Here is a 19103-nt window from a genome sequence, read left to right as displayed (position 1 = left end):
CTAAATCCTATTTGATTGTAGTGAATAATCCTTTTAAGGTACTGTTGGATTCAGTTAGCTAGTGTCCAGTTGATAATTTTTGTATCCATCTTCATCAGGCATTTTGGTCTGTAATTCTTTTAGTGGGGTCTTTGGTTTTGGAATTGAGGTAATTCCTCATAGAATGAGTTTGGAAGTTTTCCTTCCATTTATATTTTTTGGAATGGTTTGAGAAAACGAGATACTAACTCTTCTTTAAAAGTTTGGTAGAATTCCCCTGGGAAGCCAGATGGCCCCCTGTTTTGTTGGGAGATTTTTGATTACTAATTCAGTTTCTTTGCTATTAATGTGTCTGTTCAAATTTTCTATTTCTTCCTATTTCAGTTTTTGTAGTTTATATGTTTCTAAGAATTTATTTCTTCCAGATTGCCCAGTTTGTAGGCAGATAATTGCTTATAATATTCTCTTATAATTATATTTCTCCAGTGTTGGTTGTAATGTCTCCTCCTTCATTATGATTTTATTTGGGTCCTTTCTGTTTTCTTTTTGATCAGTCTGGCTATGGGTTTAACAATTTTTGTTAATTCTTTCAGAGAACCAACTCCTAGTTTCCTTGATCTGTTCTACTGTGTTTTTGATTTCTGTGTCATTTATTTCTGCTCTAATCTTAATAATTTCCCTTCTTCTGCTTGTCTTAGGCTTTATTTGTTGTTCTTTTCCTAAGTCCTTTAGATGTATGGTTAGGTTGTGTATTTGAGACTTTTCTTGCTTCTTTTTTTTTTTTTTAAAGATTTTATTTATTTATTCATGAGAACACACACACACAGAGAGAGAGAGAGAGAGAGAGAGAGGCAGAGACACAGGCAGAGGGAGAAGCAGGCTGCATGCAGGGAGCCCGACATGGGATTCGATCCTGTGTCTCCAGGATCACGCCCTGGGCTGAAGGCGACGCTAAACCGCTGAGCCACCTGGGCTGCCCTTTTTCATGCTTCTTGAGGAAGGCCTGAATTGCTATATGCTTCCTGCTTATGACCACCTTTGTTGTGTCCCAAAGGTTTTCAACTGTCATGTTTTCATTTTCATTTGTTTCCATGTATTTTTATTTCTTCTTTAATTTCCTAGTTAACCCATTTATTCTTTAGTAGGATGTTCTTTAACCTCCATGTATTTGTGGTCTTTCCATATTTTTTCTTGTGGTTGACTTCAAGTATGGTCTGAAAATATGCATGGTGTGATCTCAGTCGTTTTGCCCTTATTAGTCCTTGGTTTAAAATCTAATTTGTCAGATACAAGGATTGCTACTCCAGCTTTCTTTTGATGTCCACTAGCATGATAAATGGTTCTCTTTTGGGGGGCCGGGGTCCCCAGGGTCCCTGCAGCCGGGCCTTGGGGCGCACCCTGGCTGCCCTCGCCGCTCTGCCGCTGCCTCGGCGCCCCGGGCCCTTCTCTCCCCCACCACCCGCCTCTGGGTCTCAGCCGCGGGCTCTCCCCGGCTGTTTCCTTTCCCTCTCACTTTCAATCTGAAGGTGTTTTGGGGTCTAAAATGAGTCTCTTGTAAGCAGCATATTGATGGTTTTTTTTTTTAATCCATTCTGATACTCTGTGTCTTGATTAGAGCATTGAGTCTATTTACATTCAGAGTAATTATTGATAGATACGAATTTAGTGCCATTGTATTGCCTGTAAAGTTGCTGTTCCTGTAGATTGTCTCTGTTTCTTTCAAGTCCTTGGTGCTTTTGGTTTCTTGCCCACTCAAAGTATATCTTTTAATATTTCTTTCAGGGCTGGTTTAGTGTTCATGAACTCCTTTAGTTTTTGCTTGTCTCAGAAACTTTTTATCTCGCCCTCTATTCTGAATGACAGCCTTGCTGGATATAGTATATCCATGTGAATATATCATGTGCTTTTCTGGCCTGCTACTAATAACCTCTTGTGTCTACTCTTTCAGGTGAAGGACCTTTTGTTCCTAGCTGCCTTCAGAATTCTCTTTATTTATCTTGGTATTTTGCAAGTTTGATAATGATATGTCTTGGTGTTGATCTGTTTTTGTTGATTTTGAGGGGAGTTTTCTGTGCCTCTTGGACTTGAATGCCTGTTTCCTTACCCATATCAGGGAAGTTCTCAGCTATAATTTGTTCAAATAAATATTCTACCTCTTTTTCCTGCTCTTCTTCTGGGACTCCGATGATGTGGATATTATTGCACTTTGTGCAATTGCTGAGTTCCTTGGGTATATTCATGACCTAATAGCTTTATTTCCCTCTTTAGCTTCATTATTTTCCATAATTTTATCTTCTCTATCACCTATTTGTTCCTCTGCTTCTTCCATCCTCATTCTGATTACAACTAGGCAGTTTTGCATCTTAGTTACAGCATTTTTTATTTTGGCCTGACTGGTTTTTAGGTCTTCTATCTCTGTAGCCAGGGTTTCTCTGGTGTCTTCTATGCTTCTTTCAAGCCCAGCTAGCATTCTTCTGGCTGTTGTTGTAAATTCTTCTTCAGATATATTGCTTATATCTGTTTTGGACAAATACCAGGCTTTGATTTCTTCTTAATCTTTTGGGGGAGAACTTCCATTTTGTCATTATGTCTAGGTTTCTGGGCTTTTTTTAAATTTATTTTTTATTTTTAAAAAATTTTAATTAAATTTTTTTTTTTTTTTTAGGTTTCTGTTTTCTGCATCTTATGAAAGCTTATTATGTTTCCTGCTCATGAGAGTAATACTATATTAAGAATAGGTCATAGACTGTCCAGGGCCTAGCAATTCATGTAGTATTTCTGATGTATGCCGTGTGTACTCCGCTGTTGTGTTTTGGCTTCTCTTTCCCAGACGTCAGTCTTCTAGAGTTCCTCTTTGCTTGCAATGGGGAGTGTTTGCACCTTTACCTGGGTGCACTTTGATTGGTTTATTAAGACTGGTTAAAGAAAAGAAAAGCCTAATCCAAGAACAAAGGAAAACTAACAAAAAAGGAAACAAAATCTATAAGCCTGATTCTGAAGAAAAAGGAAAAAGAGAGAGAGAGAGAGAAAAGCCTGATACCAAAATTGGGAAAAGGAAACAAACCAACAAATGAACAAAGAAACTGTAGGCCTGATTCCAAAGGAAAAAAAAAAAAAGAGCAAACAATTCAAAATACAAGAAAAAAAGAAAGGAAAGAAAGCCTGGTCTTATTTCCACCAGAACTGAAGCTGACGCTTTGGAGCACTCTGATCAGTAGACTTGGTACACGTGGGGGTGGCGGGTCGGTCTGAAGCGGAGGCCACTGCCCTGGCTCGTCACACCTGCCCTGGTAAGGATGCCCCCGCTGGGCGCAGGGGGACAGGTTCGGCGTAAGTGACCCCAGCCTTCAGTGGGGGCGCGGTGCTTTTTCCGAAGGCCCCCTGTGTGGGGAGGACTGGTGGGACATGATGTCTCCCTGTGCCCCCCTCCCCGGGCGGGGGGGACCTCGCAGAGGAGCAACCAGTCTCCGCTCCTGGGTCCCAGGCTTCGGTCAGATCCCTGCCCTCGACCTCGGCACGGCTGAGCCCGGCGCCACGGTTGTCCCTGTGGCTGGGGGCTGGGATTCAAAACTCCAGATCTTGAAGGAGCCGGCGGGGCGCACGCTGCGCGTCCGGGAGGAGGGAGCGGTGGCGGGGCCTGTGCGGAGGGAAGCGGGGCCGCCCGCTGCCTCCCGCTGCCTCCTGGCCCGCTGCCTCCTGGCCCGCTGCCTCCTGGCCCGCTGCCTCCAGTCCCTGGAGAGCGAAACGCGCCCTTCCGGATGCGCTCCAGACCGGGGCCGGCCGTCCTGGGGGGCCGGGGTCCCCGGGGTCCCCGCAGCCGGGCCTTGGGGCGCACCCTGGCTGCCCTCAGCGCCCAGGGCCCTTCTCTCCCCCACCGCCCGCCCCTGGGTCTCAGCTGCGGGCTCTCCCCGGCTGTTTCCCTAATCCCCGGGGTTGGGGGGGGGGGTCCCCAGTCGTTGAGCGTGCCGGCTGCGGGGCCTGGGGCCTGGGCCCGCCCCCGGGGCTCCTGCGCGGTCGTGGACGACGGGGCCTGGGCCCAGAGGCCGGGGCTTCCGCAGGCCGCCCGCTCTTTCCAGCCTCCTCTTTTGTTCAGCTTCCCTCAGACACTGGATGTTCCTGGTACAGCCTTAAGCAGGAGGGCGGAATGCAGTCCTTGGCCGTCTTCCGGGATGCGGATCCTGTACCCCCGCTGGTCTTGACCAGTGTCGAGTGGGGACCGAGCCCCGTGGAGCCCCGTGGAGCCCCGCAGGCTGCCGTGGGCTTGCCTGACCCCGGGTTTCTTGGGAACCAGTGTCAGGTCACCTCCTGTAATAGTCACTCTCCGCCTGGCTTTTCTTGCACAGAGCCTGAGGCTTACTGAGGCAAGGAGGCAGGCTGGCCAAAGCGGTAGATGCTGCGAGTTTCTGCTGATGCTGAAGAAACAGTTTTAGCATACATTATGGGAAGAACTTTGTTTTTGCATTGTCATTTATGCCTCAGATTTATTAAGATTTATAAACGGTGTTTTCCTTGCAGTTTAGACGCCTTGGAATATTTTGTATTGATTGATTAAGTAACACATTCAACTTTGTTTCAAGTAAGGTCATCAGAGGATAGTAATTCTGGAATGGTTTATTTTATTCTATTTTTTAAAAGATTTTATTTTTCAGTAATCTCTGCACCCAACATAGGGCTCAGACTTAAAACCCTGCAATCAAGAGTCTGCTTCATCCCCTGAACCAGCCAGGCATCCTAGGAATGGTTTGTTTTTAATTACTTTTTTTCCAACCAAAATTTGGCAATAGAGGTGGCAGTACGAGACCTGGATTGTTATAGTGGATGATTAGCCGTGGCTGATTCCTCTTCCAGTCTCATTTTATTTGGTGTACAACTAGATCATTCCTAAGCGACTTTATATTTTAGGGATCCAAGATCCTAATGTTAGGATTAAATTTAGAATCCTAAAAGCAAAGACAAATATGGTCCACTAGAGGGAGCTCTGCTCTTTTTAAATGTTCTCATTTGTATTTAAAAATAGATTTCATGCAAGAGTGTATACACTTTATCTGAATAATTTATATAAGAATAATAAAGTGAATACCTGTTTACTGACAATTTGCACTTTCTTCTCCAAGAGATCATCAATATCCTGCCTTCTGTGTTAATCATTTCCTTGCTTCTCCTTATTGTTTTAACACTTACGCTTGTATCCATAAGCAGTGTATTGCTTTGACTTCTGAATATTTTTCTCTGTTTTGAACTTCATAATAACAGATATCAGAGAGTATGTGTTCTTCTCTGACTTGTTCTTTTCTTTCTCATGGTTTTTGAGATTCATCCACGTGGATGTCTTTTTGGTTATGGAATTTTCTCAGCTACTTTATATTCTATCAGTATATCACAGTCCATTTATCTGTTTCCCTCCCACTGGAGATTTAGGTTGCTTCCAGTTTTTTGCTTTTATAAACAAGGCTGCCATGAACGTTTATGGACATGTCTCCTTTGGCACATGTGTACAAGTTTCCTTAAGCTACCCAGTTACATAGAGTGGAATTAGTTTAGGGGATATTGCTAGGTAATGCCAAACCATTTTCCATCGTGGCTCTGCTAATTTTTGTCCCAGTAGTAGAAAACATTTGGTATTGACTAACTTAATTTTTCCCAATCTGTTAAGTGTGAAATGCTTGTGATGTTGATTACTGATAGGTGCCTCTTTTGTATGTTTATTCATTATTCCTGATTCTACATCTGGAGATACCTGGTTCGTGACTTTGGCCTTCTTCTATAGGATTTTTTTTCTTCTTATAAATTTTTAGGAGTTTAAAAATACATATTCTGGATATTCATCCTTTTTTCAGTTATTTGGATTACAAAGATCTTTTTTTTGTTTTGTTTTATTCATGGCGTCTTGACAAGCAGAAAAGTTTTATTTTAACATAAGTGAATGTGTCAGTCTTTTTTTTTTTACACTTTGTAGTTTTTGTATCTTGCTTGATCCTTTCATTACTGAAAGACATTTTTTATCATATTCTAAATTTTATGGTTTTACTCATGATTTTTATTCATGATATGAAGTTAGGGTTGTTCTGATTTTCTGTTTCTGAAAAACAACCTATCTCAAACGTTAGTGTCTAGAATTTAGAAAGAGCTCATCTGGTAGTTTGTCCATTATCCTTAAGGCACCAGTTGGGCTACAAAAGTTCACTTCCAAGATGACTTCTTTCTCTGCTCAGAGATGTGGTTGGTGCCTTTGTGCTTCTTCGTCCCTCTCTCTTTTTACATGAGGTTTGATCCTATCACGCATCTTCACACGGGTTATTCTTTTTGTGGCGTGATGGTCTTAGGGTGATCATTATCCTTACATGGTGGCTGGATTCCAACCATTCTTGGATATATCCCAAAGGCAAATATTTCCAATAGGCAAAAGGAGAAAACTGCCAGGCAGCTAAGGACTAGGCCTAGAATTGGTAAAGCATCACTTTTGCCATATTCCATTTGTCAAAGCAGTGACTGGGATTGCTCACCTTCCGGAGGTAGAGAAATCTTATCTTGTTGAGTTTTTTACCTCATGAAAGCCACATTGAGGAAGAGCCACACTGGGGAAAGCTGGACAATACTGTTGTGGCCATCCTTGCAAAATGCATTCTGGTTACAATTCATTTGCAAACTGCATTCATTGCCTGCCTCACGACTCCTCAAATATATCCCATTATGGCATCACATAAAGCAATCACAGGCCCATAGCACTTCTAAAGTGCAGTTGAACATAGGTCTGCCATTTCTTGATTAGGACAGAGTTCTGCTTCCTGTGAGTGATTCTGCATATTTCCCCCTCAAGATTCTTAAACTCTCAGTTTAACCAAGATGATCTGTAAGGTGCTGCCTTCAGTCTTTTTGAGGTTAGGGTAAAAGTCTTTTTTTTTTTTTTTTTTTTTGAAAAAAGATTTACTTATGTTAGAGAGAGAGGGTGTGTTTGTGCTCGAGAGCAGTGGGAGGAGCAGAGGCAGAGGGAAAGAGAGAATCCTCAAGCAGACTTCCTGCTGGGTGCAGGGACCAATGTGGGGCTTGATGTCAGGACTCTGAGATGGTGACCTGAGCTGAAATAAAAAATTGGCCGCTTAACCGAAGGCGCCACACAGGTGCCTCAATTAAAGTCTTTTATAGCCACACATGTGACTGGTCTGAGACCATGTTTTATTTTTATTTATTTTTTAAAGATTTTATTTATTTTTTTCATGAGAGACACAGAGAGAGAGGCAGAGACACAGGCAGAGGCAGAGGGAGAAGCAGGCTCCATGCGGGGAGCCCAATGCGGGACTCGATCCCAGGTCTCCAGGATCACTCCTTGAGCTGAAGGCAGACGCCTAACTGCTGATCCACCCAAGCATCCTGTGAGACCATATATTACCAGAAACATCTTGAATTTGATATTGGTCGTAAGGCCATTTTTACCTTGAGAATCTTTTGGGGCAGCCCAGGTGGCTTAGCAGTTTAGTGCCGCCTTCAGCCCAGGGTGTGATCCTGGAGACTTGGGATCGAGTCCCACGTCGGGCTCCCTGCATGGAGCCTGCTTCTCCCTCTGCCTCTGCCCCCCTCTCTCTCTGTCTCTCTCTCTATGTCTCTCATGAACAAAAAAAATAATAATCTTTTGTTGGGGGAGTTTGGGGATGATAAATAGTTTTGTTTTTGAAACAAGTCATGGGTTCTTTGAATTTCTTCTAAATTCTGCTTCAAAATTGAAGCAGTCCTTCTTCAGTTTATTTCTATCCATACCTTGTTATCAAGGCTAAAAGAAACCAGCCGGCACTTTCAACATTCGTCCTGGAGAACTCCTTCTCCACATCCACCTTTTTTGTACTTTTCATGTTGCTGCAGGTGACAGTTTTGACTGAAATTGGTGCTACTATGCAACATGAGTCCTTATGGCCTCCAACCACCACTTCCTGACATTTATTCTAGGCTCCCCTAACATGTCTTCCTGAGCTCTCCAGGCCTCCACTGATAGCCTGTCCTGATAGAAATGCCACAAATTTCTATTCTGCTTTTCTGTTGTGTAACAAAACTATGCCCAAACACAGTGGCTTAAAACAATCATTGTTATTTTTACATAATTTGGGGGGGAGTCTTAGCTGGACATTGCCTGGGGCTGTTGAGGCTGGAAAATCCACTTCCAGGATGACTTCTACATGCCCAAGTCTGGAGCTGCAGTGCTTCTTGACCTCAGTTTCCTTCCGAGCAGTGTCTCATCTCCCATGGCCTCTTTTTGTTGCTTAGGCACCTCTCAGTATGCTGCTCTCAGGGGCGTGGCCCTTTTGTACCTGATGGCTGGTTTCTAAGAGCTTGGCAAGGAGCCTGGGAGTTCTATGAGACAGGAAGGGCGTTCCAGGCCAGTTAAGGGCTGTCTCATTCCTACCATCTTCTAGTTACCAAAGCAGTTGGAGTGGGATCACCCAGACTCAAAAGAATAGAGAAACACACTCAGAATACCTCTTGATAGGGTAGTGGCAAGATCACTTGCAAAAGACCATGTGGATGGGAAGTGCCTTTGTAAAACATCTTTGGAAGTACACTCTGCAGCAGGGATGCAAGGGATAACCAGTTGGACAGTCCATACTTTTTTATTGATCTGTAATATCTCTTTTCTTGTAAATCAGGTTTCTAAATAAATATGTATGTTTGTTTTAGATTGTCTGTCTAGACCCATGATGTTCACCTGGGAACCATTTTTTAGGGGACAGTGTCTGGAAATATTTTTGGTTATCTCACGTGGGAGGGTGTCCTATTAGCATCCAGTATATGGAGGCCAGAGATGCTGCCAGACAACTCACAGTACATGGGACAGCTCCACACGGTAAGAATTATCCAGCCCAAAATGTCGGTGATGTTGAAGCTGAGAGTCCATGGTCTTTGCCATCAGTGCTGCCCCGACTGTGTTATCTTAAATAGCCTCGGTAGCTTGTAGGGCAAGTCACCTCACTTTGTTTTTCTTTCTTTTTTTTTTTTTTTTCACTTTGTTTTTCTTCTTTAAGAATGTCTTTTTAAAAATTTTTTTAGATTTATTCATTCATGACAGACAGAGAGAGAGAGAGAGAGAGAGAGAGAGAGAGAGGCAGAGACACAGGCAGAAGGAGAAGCAGGCTCCATGCAGGGAGCCCGACGTGGGACTTGATCCCGGGTCTCCTGGATCACACTCCGGGCTGAAGGCGGCGCTAAACCGCTGGGCCACTGGGACTGCCCAAGAATGTCTTGATTGTTGTTGGCCTCTTGCATTTCCATATACATTTTACAGTCAGTTTATCATGTTTCATAGGAAACTTTTTTTAATAATAAATTTATTTTTTATCGGTGTTCAATTTGCCAACATACAGAATAACACCCAGTGCTCATCCTGTCAAGTGCCCACCTCAGTGCCCACCACCCTGTCACCCCCACCCCCCGCCCTCCTCCCCTTCCACCACCCCTAGCTCTTTTCCCAGAGTTAGGAGTCTTCCATGTTCTGTCTCCCTTTCTGATATTTCCCACTTATTTTTTCTCCTTTCCCCTTTATTCCCTTTCACTATTATTTATATACCCCAAAGGAATGAGACCATATAATGTTTGTCCTTCTCCGATTGACTTATTTCACTCAGCATAACATAGGAAACTTTTTATTTTGATCAGAATTTCTTCTTAAGTATCTATCTTCATGAGGAGTATTGACATTGACATTTTACTATTGAATATGGGTATTGAATCTTCTTTTTTAATATATCTATCAATTTACATCATTAGTTTCTTTCAATAAAGTTTTGTAATGTCCCTATTAAATAAATAGGGCTTGCAAATCTTTGATGCAAGATGGTTTGTTCTCTCGGCCTGTTCGTTGTGAGGCTTTCAGTAAGTTTGCTTTCCTCTTTTGGGGCTTCATTTCCCCAAGTGAAAAATGTGACATTTGGATTAGGTCATCTCTGACAGGCTTTGAAGCCTAAGATGACATAATTGGAGTGTTAAAATTACAGGGAAAACTCTCAGTGCACGCAGTAAAAGAAGTCCATGAGGGGGAGCTCTTCTGCATTTTCATCTTTGGCCAGATTGCCCTAAAGATCCCACACCTCCTGTGACAGCTGCAGATATTATGGCAGAGATCTCATCTTCCCAGGGTGAAGGAAGAATGTGGCTCCCTGGTAGCTCTCCTATCACAGTTCTCCACATGAGAACTACCACTTTGGTTTTTGGAAGGTATTAATTGTTTCTGGGTGTGGGAATACAGGAAACACATTTTGAACCCAGGAGAACATTTATGGGGTCATCCTTATTGGACAAATGAATAAACTTTAACTGAGACACACTGTTACTTGCCAGAAGACAACACAGACTGTTGGTGAGAGAATTAGGGCTGGAACTCAGGTCATATTTTCACACTTAAGTTGAAGGAGTTGGGACGGTAAGCAGTGGGTATTAGTGGAGGGGTGAGGGGTAGGGATGGTGTTTAATTTTTAAGGAACTGAAAGATGGATGACCTCTGAACTCCCTGGACATGTTTGTAACATTATATGTGTGTGTAAATGTGAGAGTGTGTGTGTGTGCCTGAGTGTGCACACGTGCTATATACTTTGGTTGGCAGTAGGGCAGTAGGACTTTTTTGTGATTGTTGGCTTAGCAATAGGATCGGACTTCTGCAAGTCAGCCTTTACTTAAGAGTCAGAGTAACTTTCACTGGCTTTGGAGATTTATTTGATTTGTATTTTGGAATTGTTTGGAAATACCTGCCTTGGAGATAACTTGATTAAAAAATTTAAGCTGTCTTTCAGTTTATTTATCTTTAACTCAATTTAATTTCATTTTTTTTCTCACTGACTTTTCAAATAAAGTGTAGTTATTGGATATTCTTTTCAGAGAAGATGAATCTCAACTTAATTTCATTAGCCATCCTTTTTCAAGTCTCTTGTGACTATTCTTGAAATATTCCTCTATAGTGCTTATTATTTGTGATTCTTCTGATTTACCTCAATACAGACTTTTTTTTTTTTGGTAAACTATAGACATTTAAAAATTCTTTATATCTCTATGCATTTTCCTTAAGAATAAGATCTTTATTGTTTATTTGAATTATTTTTCCTGTGGGTATCATGGATAAGATTTTAAACCTTTGTTTTGGCTTAAATAAATAAAAAGTAAACTACCTCCTGACTTCCATGTCAACATTAAGAAGGAGAGTTTTTGGGACACGTGGGTGGCTCAGCGATGGAGTGTCTGCATTCGGCTCAGGGTGTGATCCTGGAGTCCTGGGATCGAGTCCCACATTGGGCTCCCTGCATGGAGCCTGCTTCTCCCTCTGTCTGTATCTCTGCCTCTCTCTCTGTGTCTCTCATGAATAAATAAAATCTTAAAAAAAAAAAAAAAAAGAGTTCTTGTGTTACTCTTTCAAGGCAATGCAATCTCTCTTTCTAACAAACAGAAAAATCTCCTCTGAAGAAAATTTGTATTTAACTACTTTTCTGTTACTCTTTATCAGATACGGTCTAGACTAGCTTAAAGAGAGTTAGATTGTACTTAGGCTTCTCTGTGTTAGTCCAAGGAGTGATGCTGCCAGTGTCTTGGAGGGATAGGGACGGAGAAGCGTATAAAAAGGCAAAGAAGGACATTGGGTAGCTTTCCCCTCCTCTAAGTGAAGTGTTCCATATACAAAGGAAAGAGGATTAATCTATACCTGAATTAATTATAAAAATGAATATTAGGCTGTAAGAGCCTTGTGCCAATATATTCTTTCTCAGCAAGTATCACGGAGAATTCATCTGTCCATAAGTTCTATTTATATATGTACCATCTATAAATTCTGGAGAGAGTTGCGAGGTGGTAAGGATTTCAAGCTGGGTGAAAGAAATGGATATTACTTTAGCAGCCCGTGAAGAACATCTTTAATCATGAAAATCATTTGATAAGAGAACAAATTTTATTTATTTCATAATGTGTCACATGTTCGATTCCTGTTTTTCTTCATAAATGTTTATGATAGGCGTAATGAATGAACATTGAAAAAAAATCCCATGTTGGGTACAGTAAGCCATATGTGATAATTCGATTGAGTATGACCTCATTTATTATCTGAGGTTTGGAATTATTACATAAATTCTCAAGGATACAAGAAATGAGAACTATTGTTAAAATACCCCTATGTCTCCCATTGACAGCAGTAATAAAGATTTCCTTCTTGGTTTTTAGATTTCCTCCTTCTTCACCCCTGAAACCATATCCAAAGAAGCCTGAGGTTTGGAATTATCTGAGGTTTGGAATTATTACATAAATTCTCAAGGATACAAGAAATGAGAACTATTGTTAAAATACCCCTATGTCTCCCATTGACAGCAGTAATAAAGATTTCCTTCTTGGTTTTTAGATTTCCTCCTTCTTCACCCCTGAAACCATATCCAAAGAAGCCTGCATACCAAAAGGATGTTATTAAATTTCCCGAATGGAATGACCCCCCACAGAGCACTTCACAGGAGAACATCCCAGTAAGGCCAGTTGTGATGGTAAGTGTGTTACTAAAAGATGGGCAGGGAGGTGGATGTGGAGTGGGAGGGTGGTGGTAGTGACGGTGGCTGGGGGTGAGGCTACAGCAGCCAGAAGTAGGAAGTGATCTGTGAACCACCAGCCTTAGTCTACTTCTTTTTATGAACAGTGGTCTAAAAGTACTTTAAAACACTAGCTTATGTGTCAATAGCTGAGAGAACAGTAACAGAGAAAGATTAGCTGTTGGCCTCTTTCTCTCTTGCCTGTTGACATTTTGACCAAATACATAGCTATTTTCATAGGTTCAGACCAAGCAGGTTTCTGTGGCAACTCCCTTATATAATCTCCTTTTCTCCTGTGTTCTAGAAGTTACCCTTTTCTCTCTTTGTGTACTCTTGAATTTTGTTCTAAGTATTAGCAGTTGAAAGTAAGAAGGTTAGGGTGTGAAGTATTGTGGAATGATCCCTAATAGATGAACAACGGTAGATTCTGCTAGTTTTGGAAAAAACCTAATAAGCTTATTGTAGAATAGACTATAATTTTTTTGCATACTTTTTCTTAAAAGTATTCTCAGTAGAAGGCTACTATGATTGAGACAATGTTAAAAAATAAAACAGAGAAGAACTTTTATATGGCACTTTTTCAGAATTGTACTCACAAAATTTTTTTAAGGTAATATAGTCTAATAGATGTCCAATTCATACTTATTTGCAAAGATGTGATGTAAACATTTTAGGCAATTTAATTCAAAGAAAAACCTTTTTTTTTTTTTTTTTTCCTGAAGAGATTGTATTCTCTCTTTGAAGAGAATAATAGTTAAGAAGCTTAGGCTTTTTTTTTTTTTTTTTTAAGATTTTATTTATTTTTTCATGAGAGACACACACACACACACACACACACACACACACAGAGGCAGAGACACAGGCAGAGGGAGAAGCAGGCTCCCTGCAGGGAGCCTGATGTGGGACTCGATCCTGGGACCCCAGGATCATGCCCTGAGCCGAAGGCAGACACTCAACTGCTTGCCACCCAGGCGTCCCAGTTTTTTCAAAGATAATTCAGGAAAAAGAATGACACCAGGACAGAAATAGAGACTCCATAAAGGCTTACAGGTTTGTCAGGACAGTGATGAATTTGGTTTTAAGTATGTTTGATGATAAACATGGCTTGTATTAAATGGAGGTGTCTCATAGGCAGATGGAGATAATGATCCTGGAACTTAAAGGCAAGATAATATTTGGAAATCATTAATTTAGTCATTCAACAAATATTTATTGGGTGTCTGCTGCGTACCATGTATTTTGTTAGGCTCCATGGATACAGTAATATGTGATACAGTTTTAACTCTAAAAAGGCTCATAGTCTAGTGAAGCATACAGTACAAAAATAGATAATTAGAAAACAAAGTGGAAATACTTTGGGTATTTGAGAACTTTTAATTCATTCCTAATGAGGAGTACTTAATCAAGGCCTAGCTGATAGTTCCTGTCTAGAGAAAGTTAAAATGTAAGTTGCATGAGATCAGATACATTTTTTTTTGAACATTTTCATTTCAACATCTAGCGTGTTCCCATTGATAGAGTGGTTATTCAACAGACATTTTTTTTTTTAAGATTTTTATTTATTTATTCGTGAGAGAGAGAGAGAGAAGCAGAGACACAGGCAGAGGGAGAAGCAGGCTCCCTGCAGGGAGCCCGATAGGCGACTCCATCCCAGGACTCTAAGGTCACGACCTGAGCCAAAGATAGACGCTCAACTGCTGAGCCACCCACAGGTGCCCCTGATTTCCTTTTTTCAGTCAGTTGGGTGTCTGCTTTCAGCTCAGATCATGATCCTGGAGTCCCAGGATCGAGTCCTGCATTGGGCTCCCTGCTCAGCAGGGAGTCTGCTTCTACTCTGCCCCTCTCCCAGCTCATTCATTCTCTCTCTCTCTCTCGCTGTCTTTCTTTCTCAAATAAATAAATAAAATATTAAAAAAAAGAAACAATTTTTCTTAAAGAACTAGAGCTCATCATTCATTTTTTTCTGTTCTACTTTCCCGGTTTCTATCTTTGCTTCCTCTTTGCTTGTTCGTTTTTGTTTTTGTTTTATTCTGTCTTTTCTCTTGCTTCACCATTTATACAAATAAAAAATATATGATAATAAAATAAAACTTGTGCTTGTTGAGGGGCAGTACAGTGTGGAAAGTAAGATATTGGACTACTGGGTTTGGATCTTGATTCCTACATTTACCAGTTATTTGGGCTTGTTTCTGTTTTTTTTTTTTTTTTTTTTTTTTTTTGGTTTGGGCTCAGTTCATAATCTCAGAGTTGTGAGATCAAGCTCTGCATTGGAATCTGTGTTGGGCACAGGGTCTGCTTGAGATTCTTCTCTTCCTCTCCTTCCACCCCTCCTGCCCTATGCTTACACACTCTCTCTCAATAAATTAATAAAATTTTTCTTAATGGTGAAACTGAGATGGTAATAGTACCCTCTGGGGTAGGCTTGTTAGAATCAAGTGAGGTCAGACCTATAGAGTGCTTAGAGTCGTGGCTGGCACACAGGTGTTCAGTAACTGTTAATTACTATTGATGTTACACATTTATTTAATAGAATTGTTTTTAGGCAGAAACAAAGGAAAATAAATTACTCATGATATCATCCAGAGAGAATTGATATTAACATTTATGTGGTGTATCCTTTTTACCACACAAATTTTTAACACAAAAATGAGACCATGTTGAGCTTTTCATAGCCCATGTTCTTTACAATGTGCTTAGCTTTTTTTATGTTATTAGACATTTGACATCATTTTTTAATATCTGCATCATGTCTAATATAAAAGTAATATATTTTATTTATCCAGTATTTTACTGTCAGATATATACTGTGTTTCCAGTTTTTTAGTAAACAGTTGTAATGAGCAATATGTTTACAGATAAATAGTTGAATATATCCATGGTGTTTCTTTCTTTAAAAAAAATTATTTATTTATTGAGAGAGAGAGTGTGTGAGCATAGGGCAGGAGGTGTAGAAGGAGAGGGAGAGAAGAATCTCAAGCAGATCCTGCGCCCAACACAGATTCCAATGCAGAGCTTGATCTCACAACTCTGGCATTATGAACTGAGCCCAAACCAAGAATTGGATGCTGAACTGACTGAGCCACTCAGGTGGCCCCATGCTATTTCTTTAAAATAGCTTTTGGAAGCAGTTTTGCTAGGCAAATGCAATCATTTATATGCCTGTCTTCAAAAATGAACACCTAATTTAGATACTTTAAACAAAATTCACAAATCCACATGGGCTTTGACTTTCTTTTGTAATTGAGTAATTCTGCAAGAACAGAATCACAAAACAACTTTCTGGCTGTTTTTCCAAATTTATAAGATTTTTCTATCACGATACTTTTGTAAAAATATTACAGAAAATCTTTGTAAATAATTTAAGTGTTTTTCCTCTAAAACTTCAAAGTTTCTGTGATTACAAAAAGGAAGTTTTAAGAATCAAATGTCTAGTAGCCTAAATATGAGAAAGGAGATACTGAGAATTTTGAACTGGTGAAGCTGTGTGACTTTGAGCATATTATTTAACCTTTCTGAGCTGTAGTTTTTCTCCTTACTATCTCCAGTTGTCCTGTGGAGCTCTTGTTTTTCCTGCCCTCTGCAGTTGCCTAACATCTGGGTCTGCTCTTCAACATTGTACTTATTTGATCTTTGCTTATCAAAAATAGAGACTTCTTGAAAGTAACAGACTTTAAGTTTGTTTCAAACAATCACTCAGTTTGGACAGCGTATGAATATTGGTGGATATCCTTTGACTTAATTCTGAATTTTATTTCATGGCTACTTCATTGATGAGTTGGAATTCCCACAGGAAAGAAATAGTCAATGTCATGCTAATTGCCATAGTTCTTTTGTAATTTATAAATACTCACTTAAAATGTGACCTGATCCTTCAGAGTTATACCTTACTTCTTGGTAGTCTATGCAAAGAAAGTTAGTTTATATTTCTAGTTATTATTTTAAATCAAGCTACAAATAACCAAGCCAAAGAAATTTCTGGTAAAATCATAGTCTTGTCTATTGAAATATTTCTTCTTTCTTTCTATCCTCCCCCCAAATAGAACTCTGAGATGTGGTATAAGCGTCACAGTATTGCTATCGGAGAGGTGCCAGCTTGCCGTCTTGTCTACCGCAGACAGCTGACAGAGGCCAATGTCGAAGAGATATGGAAGTCTATGACATTATCGTAGTATGTGCAGTTGATATTAATGAGAACTTTCAGTGTTCTCTTTTCTTTTTCAATTTTGATCCTCTACTACTCTCTGCATATTTGATTTTCTGAAATTATGTATTAAAATCTTTGTATTATTTGCAGCTGTGCTGCTTGGCAAACATAATTTAACTAAATTCTGGAAATTTTCTACCGTCATTTATAGAATAGCTAAGAATAGAAACTTCAAAGTTCTTAAACTTCCTATAACACTGAAGCTTTATGTTTAATGAAACACAGTGGTAAGTTTGATCTCCTAGATATTTGGCATACAATAGATAATTAAAGTAAACGATGTTATATAGAAGGTTTTTTTCCCTTCACAGACATACTAGTAGCAGTTTCTCATCATTGGATAAGCTGGCTTTCGTTTTTTATAATCTCTTTACTTATGAAATATATTTCTTGGCATTATGTTATTAAATTAGTGAGGCAATCTGTTAATAGCCAAAGGATCTTTTAAATTTGTTTCATCATATTCAATTTCTAGCCTTTTTGCCAAAGATTGGATGAAATGCATGAAAACAACACATTTTAAAGATTGATCTTTTACATGCCAGGTTTTTGGGTAATGTTGATTTTTTTTTTTAAGTACTTAATTTTCATGTATCTTTCCAGCTTACAGAAAGTCCTTGGCCTGGATTCTTTGGAAGAAGTCTTAGACATTAAACTGGTCAACTCCAAGTTCATCATCCATAATGTGTACAGTGTGAGCAAGCAGGGAGTTGTCATCCTTGATGACAAGTCAAGTAAGTACCTAAAAACCATTCTAGTGGTCCTATTTTGACCCACTATGTTGGCTGCACAGTCCCATCAGCTTTTTTTGATCCTTCCCTAAATCCTCAATAAATGTATCCCCTCAGTATTCATAGCGGTGTGTCACTTCCTCGTATCTTTTAAATAATTATGTGGATTAAGGAAGTGACAAGGAAAGGTGAATATCCAGGACTCAAAGCCTCAGCACAGTCCATCCAGAGGCTAGTTCAGTGTTAGCTATATAGGGCATTAAGTAGTTCTTTATCATTAAAAAAAAAAAGACCTAACCTAATACTTGAGTTAGTTTGCCACTGACTGGGCCTTAGAGATTGATTTTAGGTTTCAAGTGGGTCTGACTGATTTTTGGTTCTCACCTTTTCGTTACAGTGTCTCTGTGGTAGATTTTCTGGGAGAGTCTTGGTTTAGGTCCTTTTTTATTCTTGTTGATAAAAAAAGGTAGCCCTTTAAATGCTGAAGATGCTTTAATTTTTTTTATACCTTTTCTCCCAGTTTACAAATCAGGAAAAAAAGACATTTAGCAGCTGCCTATCCTGGTTTTTTTTTTTTTTTTTAAATTTGGAAAAATAGTGATATGGTACCTACTTGTAGTGGTCCAGAATCCCTGAATGAGTTTTAAAGTTTTCTTCTTTTGGATTGGGGATGGGCCAGAATTGGATGGTTTTTGAATGGTTCTTTTGTAAATACTTCCAACCCTTGATCCTGGGGAGAGCTGGAGCTAGAATGACCATTGGATGTGGGAATATGCTATAGTACTTTTGGATTTTTTATAAGTTATTATTAAATTTAGGTCTGGAGGCTCCTGGGCTGCAAGATAGAACTCTACCAGAAGGAGCCTGAGCAGCTGTGAGAGGGGAGGAGGTTTTTCTAGGCTCTGATTCCTGACAGGAGCAGAATGTGTCTTTGAAACTTGAAACACCTGGTCTTTTTTTTTTTTTTAATTTTTATTTATTTATGATAGTCACACAGAGAGAGAGAGAGAGGCAGAGACATAGGCAGAGGGAGAAGCAGGCTCCATGCTCCATGCACCGGGAGCCCGACACGGGATTCGGTCCTGGGTCTCCAGGATCGCACCCTGGGCCAAAGGCAGGCGCCAAACCGCTGTGCCACCCAGGGATCCCAACACCTGGTCTTTTATGTAGTGTCTGTATCTGGAATGGAGGACATCAGGAAACAAATTCATGACTTTGTGAGTTGTAGGTTAATATCAACATATAAAATTAAATTACATAGAATGGGGTTATTGCCTTTGAAATACATCTAAAATCCTTCCACATTCTTTGAGCATAGCAAACATTAATACTTTTACTTACCATTTAGATAATCAGTCGCCTTTTGTCTTATCAAGTTCTTCAGAAAGAAGGACGCTTCCACAAGGCTCAGGTTCATTAGATCTGACATAGTTCAACCAGTGTCTTTGCAGTTTTTCACAAAGTGAAGAAGATGGAGAAGTGGAAGCATGAGTGCTGGTCCATCTCATTATATATCTGTGTCAGAACCAGGAGGGGAGAAACCAAGGAAGAAAGGCTCAGCTGGGCTTTTTGTAGCAATGTTAACAATTATTATTTTAAGGCCATCTAAGAACTAATAGCCTATATCAGTATGTCAGTGGAACTTCCTTCTTCCCC

At 40.1% G+C, this 19103-nt stretch overlaps 1 protein-coding gene across 2 annotated transcripts in view; it reads left to right on the top strand.

Annotated features, from left to right (window-relative positions):
• Window positions 1-19103, top strand: part of DEPDC1B (DEP domain containing 1B) — an 82226-nt gene that overhangs the window by 23037 nt on the left and 40086 nt on the right. Inside the window, exons 3-6 of one of the 2 annotated variants that reach the window (XM_072826577.1) lie at window positions 12160-12222; window positions 12335-12470; window positions 16553-16680; window positions 17320-17450. In XM_072826577.1, the coding sequence (XP_072682678.1) occupies window positions 12160-12222; window positions 12335-12470; window positions 16553-16680; window positions 17320-17450 (458 nt within the window). The remainder of the gene's footprint in view (window positions 1-12159; window positions 12223-12334; window positions 12471-16552; window positions 16681-17319; window positions 17451-19103) is intronic. The other variant, XM_072826578.1, reaches the window with a different exon arrangement.

Source organism: Canis lupus, chromosome 5 (assembly GCF_048164855.1).
Source record: "Canis lupus baileyi chromosome 5, mCanLup2.hap1, whole genome shotgun sequence".
Lineage (NCBI taxonomy): Eukaryota > Metazoa > Chordata > Mammalia > Carnivora > Canidae > Canis > Canis lupus.
The sequence above is the reverse complement of the archived record's forward strand: the minus strand, read 5'-3'. Positions and strand labels throughout refer to the sequence as shown.